This window comes from Carassius gibelio, chromosome B17, assembly GCF_023724105.1.
Source record: "Carassius gibelio isolate Cgi1373 ecotype wild population from Czech Republic chromosome B17, carGib1.2-hapl.c, whole genome shotgun sequence".
NCBI classification, from domain to species: Eukaryota; Metazoa; Chordata; class Actinopteri; order Cypriniformes; family Cyprinidae; genus Carassius; species Carassius gibelio.
Window position 1 is genome coordinate 20,447,277 of NC_068412.1, and position 21,883 is coordinate 20,469,159.

A 21,883-nucleotide genomic window follows, 5' to 3' on the forward strand; every position below is an offset into this window, starting at 1 on the left:
AGATAAATAATAATTTAATTTAATTTAATTTAATTTAATTTAATTTTTGATATGTCATCTAAGGCAAGATTACCACATTGTATGCGAAACATCTTAGATTATATTATTTTAAATCAACATTGAAAATAATGTTGAATGCATTGTTCTATAATGTTCAAATTTCTTCCCAGGTGATTCGTGTTGATGGAACAGTTGACAACACTCCATGTCTGAAAGTAACACAGAAGTCTTTTGGGCATCAGGAAAGGGGCCCAAGCGATGTTGGTTTTTACCGTCTGAGCATGCCAATAGAGTGTGCACAGGTTTTCTCCAGCCCCGGTGAGGTCAGTGTGCCCCCCGGCAGCAGTGTGGTGTGCCACCTCAGAGATCCAGAGGAGGGAGAAGCAGATTCTGACTTTGAGGTACTGATGAAAGCTCACAGATACACAGGATCCAGAGATGAACTCAATAATCACAAAGACCACAGTCAGGAAAAGCCATCTAGACTCAAACAGCGGTGAGTTCAGTTCACCCTTCCTGTTCACACCAACACCAAGCACAACTGGACTAAGATTAGTAAATGTTGAATGAAACTATCTTTATCACATATCTATAACTACTGGTGCTTTAGGTTTCTGCTGAAGAAGAAACCAGAGTTAAACACCAGCCACTCATCAGCACGTTTGTTGGAAGAAGTAATGGCCATCGAGAAACATGAAAACAACCACCTTGTTCATTGCACTACGGTAGTCCATAATCATTTTCTTATTCGTCCACTTGTTACTGGATCACTTACAGTAATGGGACCTTTGAAACAAGAAGTTTTGGTTGGACTGGGTTTAACATAATCACATCTCTCTTCTTCTGTTTTTCCTCACTGCAGTATTATTACTCTGTGAGAATCCCCTACAGTCAGGAGCCGTCTTATGTTTGGGTTGGGTGGGTAACCTCTAAGTTCCACCCTCATAATGTGACCTTTGACCTGGAAAGCCTTTGCACTGTCACAGTCACTCTTGGGGATGAATGGGGCAAAGTTCATGAGAGGTAAGAATCATAGGGCCTTTAAGAGATGCTGGATGTTTAAACAGAAAAATACTGTGCCTGAAAAATGTAGTCATTTTGTTATGATGTCGTAAAATACGTAATAATTATTTGACATTGTGTGTGTTTCAGTGTTGTTATTTTGAACTAAAACGGGTAAATACTATGATAGTAGCCTACTTTCATTAATAATAATACTAGTGTGTGTTTATTCATTTGTTAGTGTCAAGCGTAGCAGCTGTTACATGGTGTGTGCAGCAGAAGGCAGCAGTTTGTCCCATAGCCGCAACAGCAGTGGCCTGGAGATTGGATGTCTGGTTGACACTGCAACAGGGTTCCTGAAATTCACTGCTAATGGCAAAGAACTTGCAACATGCTACCAGGTGAACATCAGTTAGCAGTGTTAACATTCCCATTCAGATATTTAGCTTTGCATGTCATATAGGTTATGCATTAGTGTTTAATAATGACCTTATTGTCCCATAAAGAACCTGCTTATATTCAGCAAAATACTATAATTCTAATCATGCCTTAACAGTGTAGTTGTGATTTAAGCGATACACAAAAAGCAAAGCACTTTCTAGACACTTTATTTGACATACATTATCCTTATCTAGTCTGTTATTTTAGTGTGACCTCAGCAGCGTCTCTCCATTTTTAGGTGGAACCTGGAACCAAGCTCTTCCCTGCTGTTTTTGCTAAAGCCACAAGTTCTAATGTCTTCCAGTTTGAGTTGGGACGCATCAAGGTAAACCAATTCATGAGTTCTGTTCTCTACGGCCATACATCGTTCCAGCCTGTGGAAGACCAAATAAATCTCTGAAAAAGTGCATCGTTCAGCACACTGGGCATTCTTGCAAGCTTGCAAATAATATATTTCATCTCCTTTGGCGTTAATAAATAAAATATTGAATGCAGTATCAGTCTCCTTAAAATGGGTTGCAACAGATCCATTTCTGGCTTGGATCAGAAGAAGAGTACAGATTCTATTATATATCCTTACATAATTTATACTGCATTATTACCTTTACATACTGTAAACACAGTTATAAGCTTCGACAAAAAAAAAAAAAAATTCTGCATATAAGAAAGAAAATATCAAATGACCATATTTTTAGTTAGTTTTCCCTATAATATCTGCTGCAGGTTATGGATTTGTATTGCTGCCCACAGAATGTGATGCCACTATCAGCGGGAGTTTTTCGGAGTGAAAGAAGAAATGCAAAACCTCAGTGTCCTCCTAGATTGTGTGTTCAACACCTAACGCTTCTGCGGTGGACCCGAGTACCTGACCACACTCAGCCTGTGGAAGTGACCCGTCTGGAGGAGAGATATGGCTGGAGAGCTCGCTGCACTCAGATCCATCAGATCATGACCCTGCATATACCTGAGGAGAACAGGTCAGAGGTCATGCTGAAGATGTCAAGTAACTGCTGACATTTTTTTTATCTATGCTAGACAGTTAGCTAGAAAAATAGCACACAAAAAGAGCTTTGTCATATGCATTTAATAACATAGTTGCATATTTTTATAGTTCAGAATGCAATTGTTAATCTTAATATTTACAACAAATTTTCCCGTTAAAAAAACTTGACATTATAAAAATTTTATTGTTTTGTGTTGTATTTAATATACCGTATTTTTCAGACTTTAAGTCGCACCTGAGTATAAGTCGCATCAGTCCAAAAATACGTCATGATGAGGAAAAAAACATATATAAATCGTACTGGACTATAAGTCGCATTTATTTAGAACCAAGAGAAAACATTACCGTCTACAGGAGCGAGAGGGCGCTCTATGACTGCAGTGTAGACTACAGGAGCACTGTGCAGCATATAGATCCCTCTAGTGGCTGGAGATGGTAATGTTTTATCTTGGTTCATGTCTCTTAGTTCGTTTCTCTCGGTTCATGTCAAATTAATTTTGATAAATAAGTCGCACCCGACTATAAGTCGCAGGACCATCCAAACTATGAAAAAAAAGTGTGACTTATAGTACGGAAAATATGTTATTGTATTTTAAAAACTTGTAAAGCAACAACAACAAAAAAATTCTAATACAATTTATTTAATTTCCTTGATTATTCTCTTTTCCCTCTTTCAGGTGTGTTGACATTCTGGAACTGTCCGAACTGCGTGATCTCCTAAAGTTCCATGACCACACCCTTCACCTCTACTCAGCTCTTTCAGCTCATGGAAACACACATGTAAGCCATGCCCTCTGCAGCCATGTGGACCAGTCACAACTCTTGTTCGCCTTGCAGTGCTCTAGAATGCCAGGTCACCTGCGGACAAGTTACTACAACCTCCTCATCAACACCCACCTCGGTGCCCACGCCAGTGCCAGGCAGGCCATGACCCACGAATACATTGTGCCTTTGACTGATGCCACACAGTCTGTTACACTCTACAAAAACAATAGGAAGGTGCAGAGATTCCCAGGAAGTGACTTCAGCACTTCCTTATGGCCCAGAATGCATTTTACGTCACCTTGCTTCATCAGAGCTTATAAAATAGATGTGATGGATAGAGATGAGGGCGGGGCTTTGTGGAGTAGCTTGCGCCAAAACAGCCCAGAGTTCCCATTGGACGTATTAAAGGATGTTGTAATAACAATGCTGGAGGAGGCAGTGGCAGCAGTAGGGCTGGGTGTAAGGGATCCTGCAGGGGGAAGCATAGAGCTCCTTATGGTTCCTCTGCTCAGTTTAGTTCACACGCTCCTTCAGATGGGTGTGTATCAGGGAACAGATCTGGAGGCAGTGTTTAGTTTCATCCTGCCAGCCAGTTACATGAGAGGAACATGTAAAACAGAAGAGATGGATGAACTGGAAGAAAGTGATGGAGAAAGAGAGGAAAAGGAGGGTAGAGATCGGGAGGATAATGTCCCTCAGCAAAATCTTCTTCAGATGAAGCTTCCAGAAGCTGTCAAACTACAGGTTGGCACTGTTCATTTAAAGGCATAGGTCACCCAAAAAAGAAGATTTTGTCATTTATCTACTCATTCTTATGCAATTCGACACTGTTGCCCCTTTTTGACCTGATTCTCTCTCTCTTATAATGTCTCCCTTTCACACAATTTTTCAATTCTCGCTATTAGGTGTGCCACCTTTTGAAGTACCTGTGTGACTGCCAGGTACGTCACAGAGTAGAAGCCGTGATGTCATTCTCGGGTGACTTCGTAGGTCGTCTTCAAGACAACCAGCGCTTTCGATACAATGAAGTTATGGATGCGCTCAACATGTCTGCTGCCCTCACGGCACGCAAAACTAAAGAGTTTCGGTCCCCGCCTCAGGAACAGGTCAGAGGTCATAGGTTAACGGGATTGGACTGTGTATTTCAGTCATTATTTACTCGCCTCATTCCAAACCTGTGTGACAGGGGTGTCCAGTCCTGTTTCTGGAGGGCCCACATCCTGCAGAGTTTAGCTCCAACAAGCTTTCCTAGAAGTTACTAATGAATCTGTAGTCTTTGATTAAGTGATGCCTAATTAGGGGTGGGGCTAAACTCTGCAGGACAGCAGTCATCAAGGAAGAGATTTGGACATCCCTGCTGTATGACATTCTTTCTTTTGTGGAATGCAAAAGGGGTTATTTTGGAAAAATATGAAATTCAGTAGGGTGCTTTAGAACCACTGAAACATTTTTCTTTGTGTGTGTTTCGCTGAAAGTCATACAGGTCTGGAACATCATACGAATAAATAAATGTAGATTTTTTTTTTGACCCTGCAGTCAATTATAAGACAGAAGCAGGTTTTATGCAGACAAAATAATTGGAGATGTCTTGCATACTTGTCCCAGAGGCAAATCTGTTGTTTTGAGTAATGACATTTGGATCATTCACATTCACAACATAATTTTAGAAAAGAAGATGAATTTTCATTTCATGCAGATGGAACTTTCCTTAATGGTCGTGTCCTTATGTTTTCTCTGTCCAGATAAACATGATGTTGAGTTTCCGGGAAGTGTGTCAAGTATGTCCATGTCCAGAGGACATCCAAGATTTGATGTGGGAATTCCATCAGGATCTAATGAGCCACTGTGGTACACAGCCAGTTAGGACAATGAATGCTTAATCATATTTCCATTAACTGGTCTCGTGACCTCTTGTATGCATTTTTTTTTACTTTGTTTAATACAGGAATTGAGATAGACAGTGGTTCAGAGAATGAGGATGAGGACAACCAATCAGTCAGGAATCACCTCAAAAGCCTAGTGGATAAAATAATTCATTTTAAGAGGAGAATGTCTGGCCTGCCTGAAGAGATTGTGAACAAACCTGGTAGGAAACACTACCAGTCACTTTTGGCTCTCGGGAAATGATCTTTTCATTCTTTTGTGATTACATTGTACAGGTTCTTTGAGTTACACACCAAATGAGTGAAGTTAAAACAGACCTCTCTCTTTCTAGTCTCACTACAGCAGCTGATATCAGAGACCATGCTGCACTGGGCTCAGGAGGGGACGATAGAAGACCCAGCTCTGGTGCGTGCTGTTTTCAGCCTGCTGCATCAACAGTATGCGGGGCTGGGAGGCCAGATGTCTGCACCACTACAGAAGGCTTACTGTATCAGCCAGACATCTGTGGAAGATACTCTAAATCTACAGTGGGCTCTAGCACGGATTCGTTCATTGCTCACAGCCAGGATGGGCAAAGAAGAGGAGGAACTCATGATCAGAGGACTAGGGTAAGAGAAGATGACTGGGTTTGTAAAGTAATACTATATAATTACTTATTCTATACTCCACAGTATACACTTGTGTACTGTGTGCAATTTTTTTTTTTTTAAATAGTAAGTGAAATACTATGTAGCGTTAACCATTTCAAACAATACTATGCTTTACTATCACATGGCCTTAACAAGTAGTGTATGAGTAGCATCAATCTTAGAAATTTATTTGGTTATTTAAAAAAAAAAAAATCAGTTTTGTGTAAAAATGTGCTTATTTTGAATCAAGATAGCAATGTTAAAATTGCAGTTAACTGAAAACCCAAAGAAAGGAAGACATTTAAGTTGATAATTTAAAGTAATGTTTATTTATGCATTTTAAAAGATATAAAAAAAAATGAACACACTTATGTTCAGAAGGTTTTTTTTTATTCTGAAAAATCAAAAACAAAACATCACACTTTCCACAAAAGTTGAAAAAATGTTGAACACCGAAGGATTTCTGAAGGATCATGTGACATAAAAACTGGAATAATTCAGCTCTGCAATCACAGAAATAAAAATATATATGGAAATATATTAAAATAGGAATTTTTATATATTTCATTTCATCATTTAATTTTACATTTTATTCCATAATATTACTGTTTTTACTGACCTCAGACCTAGAGTATTTTGTATGATTTTAGTACATTATTATTTTTATGATTAAGCACAAATTCATCATAAAGTCACATTCTAATCTGAATAGAGGCACTGAATAGAGTACCAATAAAACATCATAAAATGACTTATTTTTAAGCATCCCATCATACCCCATCATTTTCACTTATTAAATGATCAAATATTTCTGATGGACTACTATGTCCAAGCCAGTTTTATTCCCAAATCTAAGACCTTTGTTTTCTCTTGTGTAGTGACATTATGAACAATAAAGTGTTCTATCAGCATCCTAATCTGATGAGAGCTCTGGGGATGCATGAGACCGTCATGGAAGTTATGGTGAATGTCCTTGGCGCTAGAGAATCTAAGGTAATCTTAATAACATCAAGTACTTGCAGTGATTATCAGCTTCTGCGTTCATTATGGTTGTAAAATGTCAACTGCATAATTGAACCACTCAAATTAGAACTTAATCATTGCATTAAGTGCAGTGTTTTGATTTATTCACTCCCATGAGGTGCTCTGTTAACTCTTATCCTCTGGCCTCATTAAGGAAATCATGTTTCCTAAGATGGTTGCGCACTGCTGTCGTTTCCTTTGTTATTTCTGTCGAATCAGTCGGCATAATCAGAGGGCCATGTTCGATCATCTCAGCTACCTGCTGGACAACAGTAATGTAGGACTTGGTATGTTTATCCTAATACTGATATGGTTAAACCTCAACCTGAACATTTCTAAGGCAGTATACAAAAGCAAATGATTTTTTTTTTTTTTTTTTATCAGCTTCTCCCTCAATGAGAGGATCAACTCCTCTGGATGTGGCGGCTGCTTCTGTCATGGACAACAACGAACTGGCGCTTGCTCTTACAGAGGGAGATCTGGAGAAAGTAAGTTTCATTGACTGATTCTTTTATCTCTCTTCTACATTACTTCTCACTTTTGGTGATATTGAACAGTCTGTACTGGTTTTTCATTTGTGTATAGGTGGTGCAGTATTTGGGAGGATGTGGTTTGCGTAGTTGTGCTCTGCTGGTCTCCAAAGGATACCCAGATATTGGTTGGAACCCTGTAGAGGGAGAACGTTACCTGGACTTCCTGCGTTTTGCAGTATTTTGCAATGGTAATGAGCAGTTCCTGAATCCAGACCTAGTGAAACCGTATTAAACACCTCTGCTTGGTTTTGATTGGTTATTTTCCTCACACAGGTGAGAGTGTTGAGGAGAACGCTTATGTGGTAGTGAGGCTTCTGATTCGCCGACCTGAATGCTTTGGCCCCGCCCTTCGAGGGGAGGGGGGAAATGGTCTTTTAGCAACTATTGAGGAAGCCATCAGAATTTCCCAGCTGCAGGATGGAGCCAGTGCAGCCAATGCACACAGTTCCAATCGGACGCTGTAAGTGTTATACTGTTTCATACATTCTAGGTCATGCCCGTGTCTCATTCTGATCTGCACTTCTAGTGACATGCTTGATGATGAAGATGATGATGTCATTCACATGGGACACGCCATAATGACCTTCTACTCAGCTCTCATTGATCTGTTGGGTCGTTGTGCACCTGAGACGCATGTAAGTGTTTCAGGAAACCCACTGGGAAAGCTAGATAAGAGCCTTGTGATGTGCTTGAAGGATTTAGTTGGAAAGGGCTTATTGGTTTTATCTACTTTTTAAGGCAAAGTCAGTTTTCATTAAAGGGTTGAAAGGTTCTTCAAGGTTTGCTAATGGGCGTCTCTGTTGTGTGTGTATATGACCTCCAGCTCATAGAAGCGGGGAAAGGTGAGGCCATTCGGATCAGGGCAATCTTGAGGTCTCTCGTTCCCAGAGAGGATCTGGAGGGAATCATCAATATTCCTTTTAGTTTACCACTTGTAAACACAGGTGCGTATGAGTGTGTGCTTTTGTGAACTTGCGTAAAATATACATTCATGACGTAAAAATAATTATTTTCCTGACAGTTGATTTATATTTCGAAATGTATTTGATTGTTAAAAGTGGAAATCGGTGTAACGAGAGGGAGTCTTGAGCTCAGTTTAAATAAACTAAGTAAATTAGGTTTGGAGCTCCTGGCACAGAGATGTGTAGTAGGGTATTTTGTGTCAAAAAAAGTGATTAATTGGTGGTTGAAAATATTTTGTGCTTGTTAAACTCAGATGATCTAGTGGTGGAGCCTGACATGTCTCAGATATTTTGTCCGGATCACAAAGCAGCCATGGTGCTGTTCTTGGACCGGGTTTATGGAGTTCAGGACCAGCAGGCTTTGCTGCGTCTACTGGAGAATGGTTTCCTGCTGGACCTGCAAGCGGCTGTTAATATGGATGCTGTAAGTGGCCAGATGTTATATGTCGGAAAAGTTCACCCGAATTTGAATACTGTCATTATGTCAGTTCAAACTGATGTGACCTTTTTTGACCCCTGTGACCTTTTCTTCTGTGAAACACAAAAGGAATTTAGCTGAATCTCTGTAGTGCCTTTTTCCAGGGTATGCAAATAAGTGGGGATGGAGTTCTGAAAATGTCATGAAACATCATGCACTCAAGCACTATATTCTATATTCTTCTATAAGTCTTTTGAAGTCAAACAATTGTTTTGTGCAAAACATAATTTTTGAATAATTTTTTAGTCTTTTATTTGCTGAAAATATTGAGTTTGTGGAGTCTGAACCCCCTAATTAAGGTTTGAATCCTGCAGTGCACGCCAACATAAAGATTATGGGGTCTTACAGACTGGCGTTTTAATTTGACATATTCCAATAGTGTTCTCTGTTCTACATGTTTCATCAGCTCTGTCTGTCTGTGAAAAATATAATTTCAACCACCCCTAAAACAGGCTGATGTATGGCTCCTGTAGTTAAAAAGATTACCAAAACACAGAAGTCACATTACCAAATTAAAATGAAAGAAGAAATTAATACTTTTATTCAGCAAGGATGCTTCAAATTAACCAAAATTAAAGTCATTTATAATGTTAAAAAATATTTCTGTTATCAAATAAATTATGTTCTTTTGAACTTTCCATTCATCAGTGAATCCTAAAAAAATAATCATGATTCCACAAGAATATTAAGCAGCACGACTGTTTTCAACATTGATGATAATAAGTGTGTCTTCTGCACCTGATTATGTGACACTGAAGAATTGTAATGGCTCCTAAAAAAATCAGCTTTGCATGTATTGATATGTTTTCCCTCTTTGCAGACGGGGTTAGGTGGAACAGATATGGCTCTGGCCCTTAATCGATACATATGTGTGGCTGTGCTGCCGTTGCTGAGTAAGTATTCCTCTCTGCTGTGTGACTCCTCTTCACTGCGGACTGGGCTGGTGGATGAGCTCTTGCAGGGTGTCTACAGCCTCTCTAAAGCCAGCGGACTGACTAAGGCCCAGAGAGATGCTATCCAGGACTGTCTCCTATCAGTGTGTGGGTGAGGATGCTCGATTTAGCTTTTTTTGGATTGATTGTATTATAGAGTAAAAGCCATGAATGGCACGGTTACAATAGTGAATGCTTTAAAAAAAAGTCCTGCAAATAATAGACCATTTGAGTGGAAGTCAATGTATCTGTTGTCTGCTTATTCTTGCTCTTTTAGAACTGATGAATATATTAAGATCAGACATTAAGAAGCAAATCCATAATGTATAGGTCTGTTCATTTATAACCCATTATTATTTATTTATAACAATTTTGTTTCTCGCAGAAAACTGAATCCCTCCATGTTGCAGTCTCTGCTGCAGAATCTTGTGTTTGACGTCCCGCAACTATCAGAAAACTCCAAGATGCCACTCAAGGTATAAATAAAAAACATGACATTTATAAAATATAAAATTATGTTTTCCTAAAGCAATTCTGCTGATCACTGTGTTCGCTTCTTCCAGCTGTTGACCAATCATTATGAGCAGAGCAGGAAGTACTACTGTCGAAATGATGGATGGGGTGGCTTTGGCTCTGCTTCAGAGGAAGAACTTCGTCTGACCAGAAAGCTGTTTTGGGGGATATTCAGTGCTCTTGCCAAAAAAGTGAGAAAAGACAGAAAATCTCCATTTCAAACCAAGTGACCGCACAATTCATTTCTCCAAAAGCGTGTTTAATTATTTTAATAAACTGGATATTTTTTTTTAGGATAGGGTGTCTGTTCTTTTTTTATGCATCAAACTGTTCAAATTTTATTTTGAATTTCACCATCAAAATGTTTTTCAATCTCGTCACAGTCTTACGATCCAGACCTCTTTAAACTGGCCCTGGGTTGTCTCAGTGCAGTTGCCGGGGCGATTCCTCCCGACCACCTTGACCTGAGCTGCACAGGAGGACGAGAGAGACACTCCACGATGAATTCAGAGAGACGGTTTTGTCCTCGACCCCTGGACACCTCAAAGTAAGACTTAAAGGTCCAAAACACATCCTAAACCAGCTGTAACAGACCCACTTGAGCTGGATTTGATGGACCATTTGCACTGAGATCTTCTGAGAATCTTTCAGATCAGCACTAATCTCAGAGGTTCACCTTATAGGGTGGCCATATGCGCCGTTTATACGGGACACGTCCCGACCAGGATTTTAATATTGCCTAAAACATCCAGAGCAGTTTGACCAATAACATGCAGGTATTGTACATAATCGACCAATTGTGGGGCTGCGTGTGAGAAGGTGAGATCTAGAGGGAACGATAAAAGTGATGTAAATGTGCGAATGTGTTTGTTCGTTCGATTGGCTTGAAGCATTGCTGCGCACAAATCCCCCCCAAAAAACCAAGGTGCTCCTAAATGCTTCAAGTCAAAAGAAACGAACAAACACGTGAAAGCGATTTGAAAGCATAAGGAGCCGTCTGCTCTGCTCTTTATAGCTGTCATGAATGTTACACAACAATCAATCTGCACAGTGCAAATGGCCAAAACCTGGATATTTTAGGCAATATTAAAATCCTGGCTTGGATTTTATTGTCCCATATGAACGGCGCATATGACCACCCTATCACTTCATCATCTTCTGAAAGTGAAGTTTGAATGTCTATTTATTGTATATATAAGTTCGCTTCATATGTTTCTGAAAAGTGTAGTGTGAATGACCGTTTATTCGATATGTGGTAAATAATTTTTCATGCATTTTTAGTGTGACAATCCCAGAGATGCTTGAGTTTGTGGTGAACAAATACGCTGAACATACACATGAGAAATGGTCCCTGGAAAAGGTGGGAAGTTTTGTATTACAGGTGTTTTCTTGAGAATATAGTGGAAACTTTGGCAATCCTATAATTTTAAAGCTATTTGTTTGATCATTCTTCTCTAGTTTGGGAACGGCTGGGTTTATGGAGAACAGTTTTCTGAGAGTGCTAAAGTTCACCCACTCCTTAAACCTTACAGAGCTCTATCTGAGAAGGTAGCAAACTCTCCTCATACACAAAACATGCAGACAAACACACATTACAAATAACAACATCAGATTTGCAGAATTTTTATGAAAAATCTGAAAAAACAACAAAATGCAGTTTATCATTTAGTACACTTTTCACACAGTGAGGTTTCTCTGAATTTTAGGATAAAGAAGGTTATCGAGGGGCCATTAAAGAGACAGTGAAATGCATGCTGGGCTTGGGATGGACTATTGAGAGGACCAATGATGGGGAGTCACAAGGCTTTCGCAACCCAGCTCGAAGGATTTCACAGTCTGGCAAGGTAATGGACACCTTCACTGAGAACTGCAAAGCTCTGATGAAGAATGTATCTGTGTTTTTCTGTTTTTCATTTTTTTTGAGTCATTGCGCCCATCAGGGGTGCCGCTAGAGCAGAGGTCACTAATAGGCGGACCGCGGTCCGGATCCGGATCCAGCCGCCGTTCTATCCGGACCCGGACCAATAACCCATAAATTATTTAGAATTATTGACTTTTGTCGGAGCGTTTCTATTTTAACCCGCGCAGCTTTTCTAGCATCTATGGTACTGGTTTAGCGCGGCCCAGGAAACTCACAGACCAATAGCATGTGTTGTAAATCATGTCATGTGATACTACTCGAGTCAGACAGCGAGAGAGATACACACAGACGAGACGAGACGAGACGAGACGAGACGAGACGAGACGAGACGAATGAGAGAAAACGTTTCACATGGCGTGCTCTAAAAAAAGAAAAGTGGACAGCGAAAACAGAGCTTTTAATCAAGAATGGACGGATTCTTACATGTTCATTCTTCCCACGGGCAGTTCAAAACCGGTATGTCTCATATGTTCAGAGACTGTCGCGATTATTAAAAGCGGCAATGTGAAGCGCCACTATGAGACAAAGCACAAATCTTTTGACCAAACATACCCACTTAAATCCGCACTGAGGGCACAGAAAATAAACGATCTAAAAGCCCAATATGATCGATCCAGCAGAATCCTAACACATTCATTCACTGCCCAACAACGTGCTAACGAATGTTCCCTTAAAGTTGCTTGGATTTTGGGCAAACATAAAAAACCATTTACTGATGGAGGGGTTGTCAAGGAGTGCATGAGTGCGGTAGCTGAAACCTTATTTGAGGGGAAACAAAAAGACGACATGTGTGTAAAAATCAAGCAAATACCTATGTCAGCATCATCAGCAACAAAGAAAACCGAAATATTAACCGATGACGTGCTAGCTCAGCTGGATGAAGCGATTCACAAGGCACCATGCATAGGCTTAGCTGTAGATGAGTCCACTGATGTGTCTGACAATGCTCAGCTGTTAGTTTTTGTGAGGTTCTTCAACAAGGACAAGGAAGAGTTCTGTGAAGACCTGTTAGGTGTCACACCCCTTCAGACCAGTACGAGAGGAGAGGACATCTACCTGGCCATAAAGGAGATGTTAAAGAAGAGGGCAATAGAGCTGAAGCAAGTGGTTTCAATAACCACAGATGGAGCCCCTGCCATGGTAGGGAGAGAAAGAGGAGCTGTGGCAAGAATGAAAGATGACAATCCTCAACTCATCTCTTACCATTGCATAATTCACCAGTCAGTCCTGTGCTCCACCCTGTCAGACGAGTATGCTGTGGTGATGAACACAATGATGAGAATGATAAACTTCCTCAGAGCTTCCTCTTCCCATCAGCATCGCATGCTCCGGGAATTTCTCAGAGAAGTTGATGCAAATGCTGATGACCTTCTGCTACACAACAATGTAAGATGGCTCAGCAAAGGTAGGGTGTTGGAGCGCTTTTGGTCCATCCGAGGGGAAATCGCAGCTTTCTTGGCACAGCTGAAGAACCAAAAGGCAACAACATTTTCTCTCTTTTTGGAGGATGACAAGAAGATGGATATTGTGGCTTTTTTGGTTGACATCACATCACACCTGAATGAACTGAATTTAAAGCTACAGGGCAAGGACAATTCAGTTTGTGATCTGATGACAGCTGTCCGCTCCTTTCAGAGGAAGCTTGTGTTGTTTAGGGAAGACCTGATGGCAGACTGTGCACACTTTCCAACTGTGAAGGAACAGGTTCAGGGTGAGAGAGATGTGTCTTCTTTTGTTGACTTTCTTGACAAGCTGATTGTAAACTTCAGCATGCGTTTTGACAGCTTCAGCCTTGGACAGCAGCTCACCCTCTTCATTCAGAACCCATTCCTCATCACAGATGTCAGGGAGTTCTCAAAGGAAGTCACACTGCTCTTCAAGTGGGAAAATGCTGGGCCTCTCCAGATCCAACTGATCGATCTACAAGAAGATGTGGCCTTGAAAGAGCATTTCGGAAAAACTGATCCTACCACTTTCTGGATTCAAATGGTCCCAGAGACCGCTTTCCCAGGTCTGAGGAAAGTAGCCTTGTACATCTTAACCATGTTTGGCTCCACATACAACTGTGAGGCAGCTTTCTCCACAATGAACATTATTAAAAGCAAATACCGATCCAGGCTCACCAATGAGCACCTGCACATGTGTTTGAGAATGGCCCTGACGCCATTCCAGCCCAGATTTAAAATCCTGGCAGGACAACCAAGGGCTCACTTTTCTCACTAAGCAAGAGAAAGTGTGGAAGTGGGATATAAAAGGGAAAGAAAGAGAAAAGGAGGTGTTAAAGCTGTTCAATTGTTAACGTGTTGAGATTGTTTATTTTAAAATGTGTTTAAACTTAAGTTGTGAAAGGAAGTTAACTAAAAAGTAAAAGGGAAACTCAAGCTATACTTTTTATTTCCTTTTTCTAAAATTAAGCACTTTATTTTGAGATGCACATTTTTCAAAAGCTCTCTGTTGTGTTTTATTTATTTTTAATTTATTTTTAAATGCAGCCTTTATTTTATTTATATTGATCATTTATTATTTATTATTAGAGTACTTATTATTTCCCTACAGCTCAATATATAAACTGACAATAAATATTGTTGAAATATTATTCAATTTGTACTTTCATTTTATTTGACAGTCGTCTCTTGACTAGGCTACTTACATATTTTCATACAACTACTAGGCTGTGGCACTGAATGATAACACAAGTTAGTTATTGTGATTTTGCGGACCTTTGGTTGCTGATTTTTTTTCTAACTGGACCTCTTAGAATTTTAATTCAATACCCCTGCGCTAGAGTTTTGGGGCCCTTGGGACAGCATATTCACTAGCACCCATGCTTTTTGTGTTTGGAAAATGAAATTAAATAAAATGGAATTAAATATTAAAATTATGGGTAGTATTGTAAATAATGCAGCATTGATGTTAAATAATTTTCTTAATTGATTTTATTTGTGTAATTGTTTTCCATAATGGTAACATTATTATCTCTTAAAATGTTTTAGCATTTCAGCAGACCAGTGTGTTGTGTCTGTTTCCACTATGACCACTGTGCATCAAGGCAAATTCCTTCTGCATAAATTGAAATGACAGTTACTGTTTTGTATTGCACATGCCACAAAGCGATTGGGATTCAGAATAGACTTTCTGTGCTCGCCAAGACTGGATTAACAGCTCTTAAAAGACATTGCTTTTTCAGAGAACATGGGATGCATTCAAAACAGACTGCGCCTCGGTTTGACAAATGCTTTATATCAAACCAGATAAGCGCATTGTGTTTCTTTGGAGAACATAAATTGTGTTTTGTCTTTTAATAGCTGTCTTTTGAAGGAGCTTCCACATTCAGTCCAAAGCCTGTGGATACCAGCAGCGTCACTCTGACTTGGGATCAGCATGTAAGAAGCTTCAATTAATTCCATATAATATAAACCAGTCCGACAGGGACCAAAGATTAACTACTGCTTTTATTTATATGAAATAGCTTTTTGAAAGTTTTGAAATCCAAGTAACAAAACATATTTTTAGAAATTGCCTCATAAACTGTCTATATAGCCCCAAGCCAGCTTTGTACATTAACAGGATTAAAAATAACTGCACTTTTCAATCTGGTATTGAAGGCCATGGCAGAGCGGTTGGCTGAGAATTATCATCACGTCTGGGCAGCCAGGAAACTGCAGGAGCTGGAGAGTAAAGGTGTGTGTTACAGATGGGCTGCTGTGAGAAATGATCCAGTGAATTAAATTAGGGTTCCTGCAGCCACCTGCGTATTACAGTGAAACAAAACACTGTGAAATAGGAATACTGGGTGTAAGGTGTGTGTGGGAGAGGTGTGGATGTACATAGTACACGTGTGTGTGTGTGTGTGTGTGTGTATATATATATATATATATATATATATATATATATATACACTACCATACAAATAATAATAAAAGAAATAAATAGAAATTAAATAGAATCGACAGAAAAGACATATATAATGTCACAAAAAATTTCTATTTCAAATAATACTGTTTTGTAAATCTTTCTATTCATCAAATATTTAACAAATGTACCACAAATGTGTTCACCTCTGACAATAATAAGAAAGGTTTATTGAGCTGCAAATCACCCATGATTTTTGAATCATCAAGTAAGACTGAAGTAATGACTGCTGAAAAGCCAGCTTTGCCATTACAGGAATAAATTACTTTTAAAAACGTATTAAAACAGAAAAACTGCTATTAACAATAATTCACAAAACTATTGCTATTATATTTTGATGAAGTAAATACAATAAAAGCATGCAAGACTTCATATTAAGAAATTATACAGACCACAAACTGCTGTGTAGTGTAATGCACTACAGTGGTATAGGCAATGAAAGATTAATGTATGCAAATTCTTAACCTTTGATATGTTTGCACTCATATTTGTCAATATTTTCTATAAACTAATAAGGTTACAAAATAATCACCAGTAGCACCCTGAAGTGTTTTTCTCTAGTGCTACAATAACCTGCCGTACACTATCCTGCTTATTACAAAATGTCTAAAAAATGTAATTTAAAAATATTACAGTCAGCTATTGCAGAGAGCTGTGTAATATGCGCTGACTACTTAGGCGGCAAACTAAGTGCAAGAATTAATTTAATAACTGTCACCAGTTTTCTTAATCATAATGCATTGCTTATATATAACTCTTTTAACAATGAGCATTTCATCAAAACCAACTTGGACCAGGATCATTTGCGCTGTTAATGCTGATGCTGTTTTTTTGTCCAGGAGGGGGCAGTCACCCTCTGCTTGTACCGTATGATGCTCTGAGCATTAAAGATAAGAGTCGAGTCAGAGACAAAGCTCAAGATGTTCTCAAGTTCTTCCACATCAATGGGTACTCAGTGAGAAGGTGAGGATGCTTTCCTGCTACTGAATACTAGAAAGAGCCTCATGCCTTTGAAGTGTCCGTTTCATTTTTACGACTGGATTTTCACTGCACAGGAACAGAGAGGTGGCGGATGCTGATTCCCCAGCGATTGTGAGCCGCTTCGCTTACGGCCTGCTCCAGCAAGCCCTCTGTCTCACTGAGCAAGCCCACGAGCAGTTAGTAGAGCTGGGTTAGACACACACACACACACATTCCCCTGTTCTTCCACTCCACTTTTCTCCCATTATTTATTTGCACGTCTGTCTTTTTATATAACTGCCCTGTAATTTCAAGGCCTCACTAATCTGAAAGGGGTGTTAAAAAGAAAATTTACACAAAATTCAGTCGTCCTCATGCCTTTCCAAATCCTAATGCAAAAAATAAAATAAAAATGACTGAAGCTCATTTTTAAATAATCAAATGGGATGTAGACAGATGCTGTCAAGCTCAGACAATAAAAAAAAAATCAAAAATATAATTCACAGTCTTATATTAATTCTGTTTTAAAACATTCATAGAGCCAATGTTGATATTCAGATATGAATGTTATATTCAGTATGTAGACAAGTGAATTTGTCATTTTGTTATGTGTTTTGCAGAGGTTGCTCAGGCTCGAGGGCAGATTAACAGGACTGAGAAAGTTCCCCATGAACAGCAAATTAATTTCTTCATGAAGGTCAGTTATCTTTACTGCAGGTCAGACATTTGGAACAGAACTTTACACTGAAATCTATGAGAATTCATCACAGCATAGCAGCGAACTGAGTCAGGATGACAGACCTATATAAATTACTGCCTGATCTGATCTCCAAATAATTATCCAAATGAAATGGATACTTTTTAAGACACTACAAATGTGTATTTTGTGTATTGGGATTGTTTATTGTATATGCAACCAAGAGAATGTCTCAACTTGTTCAAAGTTTTTGTAATTGAACCACAGTGGACATGGTGAATTTGTGTTGTTGCAGCTAATTAGCTATGTATTGTTTGATCCCATAATTGATTAGACGTCAAGTTTTGCTGTGCATCCCTGTTTCTGAGACAATATGCTGCCTTGCTGTTTAAAACTCTTTCATTCCCACATGAAGATCGATAACAATAACAGTCAGCAGTTCCCTGACCTCCTCAACTATCAGTCTCATTATTGTGCACTAAAAATCTACAAAAACTACAAAAATCCAAAATGAAAATTTCTTGAGCTGGTGACTGTTGTTTTTTTAAGCCTCTTTTTCTTTCCTGTCCCAGGTTGTATTGCCACTATTAGATCAATACTTCAAAAATCACTATCCCTACTTCCCCTCCACTACAATGTGTTCACTTAGAGATGGCTGCCAGTCCACCAGTAAAGAAAAAGAGATGGCCACAAGGTAATTTGTGATGACAGACTGATTACATTTGCATGTGATTATGTGAGTCTGCTTTTCTTACATAAGTCAGCGGTCCTCAGTAACTTTATAAAAGCTGTGTTATTTTACACTGAGTAGGTCCCCTTATGGGCGTTGTGACCACATGACCAGACACTGCTCAGTTTAAAACGCATTTGAAAGCTTTAGCTCATGGAATAAATCATGGGTGACAGAGCATTCATGCAACAGTAAATAAGAACTTGCATGATTGTGCATCCAAGCCATTTTGAGTCCAAGAAGCATATCTCTTAACTGAGCACTTAAATTTTTGCACTTTTTATTAAAAAAAAGATTGCTAACATCTTGGCATGTAATCCTTTTTGGACACACAGCAAATAAATTTCAAGTCTTGAGTTTTTACACTTTTTGAAAGAATTTGTTTGTGACACATTTCAAAACATATTACATGTGGATTTTTTTTTTTTTTTATTATTAATAGTGAAGCATAAACATTGTGACTGAGTGCACCTGTAGTAAATATCTGAAAATGTTCAGGAGACAGAAAATCTAATTCACTCTGTAAAAACTACACAATGATGGAGAAATGTGTGTACTGTTTGTGTGTGTGTGCGTACACGCATATGGCTGATTGCATGTCCACCTTTGCTACTGTCATTATATATTTTCAGTTCCATCTATCTTGTTTTTTCCCATTCATTTCCCTCGTTCTTTCTCTTACATTCATCCTCTCTCCTGTTATTTCCTAGTTTATTCTGTAAACTCGGAGCTCTAGCCAGACGCAGAATCTCTCTGTTTGGTAAGGGATCGGTGTCTTTTTTTTGTTTCATACTCCTTTGTGTCTTTCTTTTTCGTATGCAATAAAAATCGGCTTGATTATTTATCTAGAAACACTTTTAATTTAGAGGCACTTTTTATTCATCTCATGCACTCTCAGCATTATCCACAGCCATTGTTCACTCACCCCAGTCTTGTATCGCTGAGGTGAATGCTTTCATACCTCATTACTTTTATTAACCCACCCTCCCGTGAAAACATAAATTAGGAGCTGGTGCTTTTTACTGGCTGGATTACATTGAGCTCAATGCCATGTTCCCTCTTAGGAAATGATGCCCTTGCTTTGGTGAGCTGCCTACAAATCCTGGCACAGTCCCTGGATGGAAGGTAGATAATGCTACATTGTATGTTCAGTGCAGTGATATAGAAGAAATTGTAAAATTATTTGTAGGTCCTTCGTTATACACTTCTGCTTGAAAGGGGAGTTTTTAATTTAGCTATATATATATATATATATATATATATATAGTGAGAGAGAGAGAAAGAGAGAGATCAAAGAATTCTGAAATAAAAAGCATCATGGTTTCCAAATTAAAATGTTTTCAGCATTGATAATAATAAATGTTTCTTAAGGACCAAATCATCATATTAGAAGGATTTCTGAAGGATCGTGTGACTCTGAAGACTGGAGTAATGATGCTGAAAATTCAAACGAATGCAGCGATGTGGCTGTAAGATCCTTTTTCTAAGCTCATTCTAATTCTTCTGTGATTGTCTAGGATGTTAATGAAAACCACTACCGAATCCGTCAGGCTGTCGCTACGGTCGTTCTTTGAAGGCGCAGCAGAAGATCTGGAGCTAACGGTAGATAATGTGACCTGGGATGGACTGAACCGAGCCAAAGGAAGGGGAGACAGTGAGGTCATAACGTACACCACCGCTGCCCTGATCCCAGTGCTCACCGCTCTATTCCTGCAGGACGCCCAGAGGCAGCACGGAGGGGGACTGATCGGTAAGAAAGAATGGAAGAGGGTGGAATGGTTGGAAGAAACAGCAGCAGCTAATTGGGTGAATAATGAACAGATTAGTGTGTCCTATGATGAATGAACAGATGGAGGGAAAATAAATGGAGGTTGTGGAAAGGCAGTGGAAAAATATTCACAAAGGTTTTGGGTTGAGCAGATCACTTCCCTTTCCAGTTACCTCTGTTTTGCCAATTAGAGTGGCACTTGATTTCCTGGAGCAGCCCTGTGTTTGACCCCTCTTATGTTTGACCATGGGCATATCTTTTTATAGGGAATGTGCAGTTAAGGCATAAAAAATGGCAAAACACTTTAAACTGGCCTCTCTTTTGAATTGATTATTCTCAAAAAGGCCTCTAGACAAGGACGTTTCTCTTTAGGTTAAGCTCAAAAAGTGCGTTTACTAATGTTTTATACTGTTTTGAACCAGATCCAAAGGAGCTGATTGTGAGAAAACACTCACTGTTTTGTCAATCGGGATTTGGTTATCATTCACATTCTCTGTGACCAGAGAATTTACCTCTTGAACATGAACTTATATTACTTCTACCTGTATACACAATTATTTTCACAAGTGTACTGGCAAGAGAAAACATTGTTTGTGCCACACTGCAGGACTGCAGCAGGCTTCTCTGCGATAAGAGCACTTTTGTAGAACAGCAGCATCATGTGTTGAATCATTCATACTGTACATTTTTGCTCTGTATGAACTCATTACCATTTCATTAGAAAAAAATGTCACCCCTTTTACTCCTCTTTTGCAATTCAACTGTTTTATGAATAAATCTCACACACAGTATGGTATGATTTGTAGTAGAATCAGTTTTATATTTGCTCTTAACTTCAAAGATGTAAGAATGCTTGCAAAAACGCTAGAAGAAAATATATATTTTTTTAAAATAAATAATTATTTTTTCTTTCAGTGGATGAAGTGCACTCCTGTTGCTACAGGATCCTCAGCTGTCTATACATTCTTGGCACCTGCAGTGGTACATTCATTGAGAGGTAACACTCTATCACAAGGATTATTTTACTCAAAAATGAAAATCCTGTCAGTATTTCATATCATGTTGTTTCAAACCCATGCTTTTATTTTTGTTGTTGGAACACAAGGAAATTGAAGGAATGGAGCTTTTTTGTCTTATTTCATGCCTGTCAATTCCAAAAAATCATTATAGATGCACCTTAAAGTAGTCTATACTTCTCTTGCACTATTTTCCAAGTCTTCTAAGGTCATATGATGGGACAGACTGGTATTTACTCTACTGATCAAACTGTTTTTTTTTAAGAATTCTTCTATGATTACCATGCCAGGAATTATTTAATTAAAATAAAGAAACATGTCAGTTTGAGAACTAAAATGACAATTTAAATTAAAAAAATTTACAATTTAGATTTTTTTTTTTAGACACATTGTGTATTTGATATATAATTAATTTTAACATGTAATTTATTCCTGCAATGGCATATCTGAATTTTCAGCATCATTGCTCTTGTCTTTAGTGTCACGTGATCCTTCAGAAATCACCCTAAAATGATGATTTGGTGCTCGAGAATCATTTCTTATTATCAGTCTAGAAAACAGGTGTGGTACTTGATATATTTTTTTTTTTTTTGCTTTTTTTTCCCGAAGAGGTCTTGGTTATGTTCAATATGAATCCGCATCTAACACAAAAATATTGTATGACTTCACAAAACATGAATAATTTATGGTGCTTTAGTGGTATTCTATTTAGTG

At 38.7% G+C, this 21,883-nt stretch overlaps 1 protein-coding gene across 1 annotated transcript in view; it reads left to right on the plus strand.

Moving 5' to 3' along the window:
• The window catches only part of ryr2b (ryanodine receptor 2b (cardiac)), a 48,188-nt gene that overhangs the window by 9,608 nt on the left and 16,697 nt on the right, over positions 1-21,883 (plus strand). The window contains exons 29-64 of the mRNA XM_052580872.1: positions 171-496; positions 611-725; positions 863-1,023; positions 1,244-1,403; positions 1,682-1,768; positions 2,194-2,420; positions 3,124-3,955; positions 4,117-4,317; positions 4,954-5,059; positions 5,157-5,297; positions 5,427-5,703; positions 6,603-6,717; positions 6,902-7,034; positions 7,132-7,235; positions 7,333-7,468; positions 7,554-7,740; positions 7,807-7,915; positions 8,104-8,224; positions 8,497-8,666; positions 9,541-9,764; positions 10,038-10,128; positions 10,216-10,356; positions 10,549-10,712; positions 11,447-11,525; positions 11,624-11,713; positions 11,872-12,009; positions 15,392-15,469; positions 15,692-15,767; positions 16,838-16,961; positions 17,054-17,169; positions 17,579-17,655; positions 18,228-18,349; positions 19,096-19,145; positions 19,450-19,510; positions 19,903-20,135; positions 21,069-21,150. Coding sequence (XP_052436832.1) covers positions 171-496; positions 611-725; positions 863-1,023; positions 1,244-1,403; positions 1,682-1,768; positions 2,194-2,420; positions 3,124-3,955; positions 4,117-4,317; positions 4,954-5,059; positions 5,157-5,297; positions 5,427-5,703; positions 6,603-6,717; positions 6,902-7,034; positions 7,132-7,235; positions 7,333-7,468; positions 7,554-7,740; positions 7,807-7,915; positions 8,104-8,224; positions 8,497-8,666; positions 9,541-9,764; positions 10,038-10,128; positions 10,216-10,356; positions 10,549-10,712; positions 11,447-11,525; positions 11,624-11,713; positions 11,872-12,009; positions 15,392-15,469; positions 15,692-15,767; positions 16,838-16,961; positions 17,054-17,169; positions 17,579-17,655; positions 18,228-18,349; positions 19,096-19,145; positions 19,450-19,510; positions 19,903-20,135; positions 21,069-21,150 — 5,654 coding nt within the window. The remainder of the gene's footprint in view (positions 1-170; positions 497-610; positions 726-862; positions 1,024-1,243; positions 1,404-1,681; positions 1,769-2,193; positions 2,421-3,123; positions 3,956-4,116; positions 4,318-4,953; positions 5,060-5,156; positions 5,298-5,426; positions 5,704-6,602; positions 6,718-6,901; positions 7,035-7,131; positions 7,236-7,332; positions 7,469-7,553; positions 7,741-7,806; positions 7,916-8,103; positions 8,225-8,496; positions 8,667-9,540; positions 9,765-10,037; positions 10,129-10,215; positions 10,357-10,548; positions 10,713-11,446; positions 11,526-11,623; positions 11,714-11,871; positions 12,010-15,391; positions 15,470-15,691; positions 15,768-16,837; positions 16,962-17,053; positions 17,170-17,578; positions 17,656-18,227; positions 18,350-19,095; positions 19,146-19,449; positions 19,511-19,902; positions 20,136-21,068; positions 21,151-21,883) is intronic.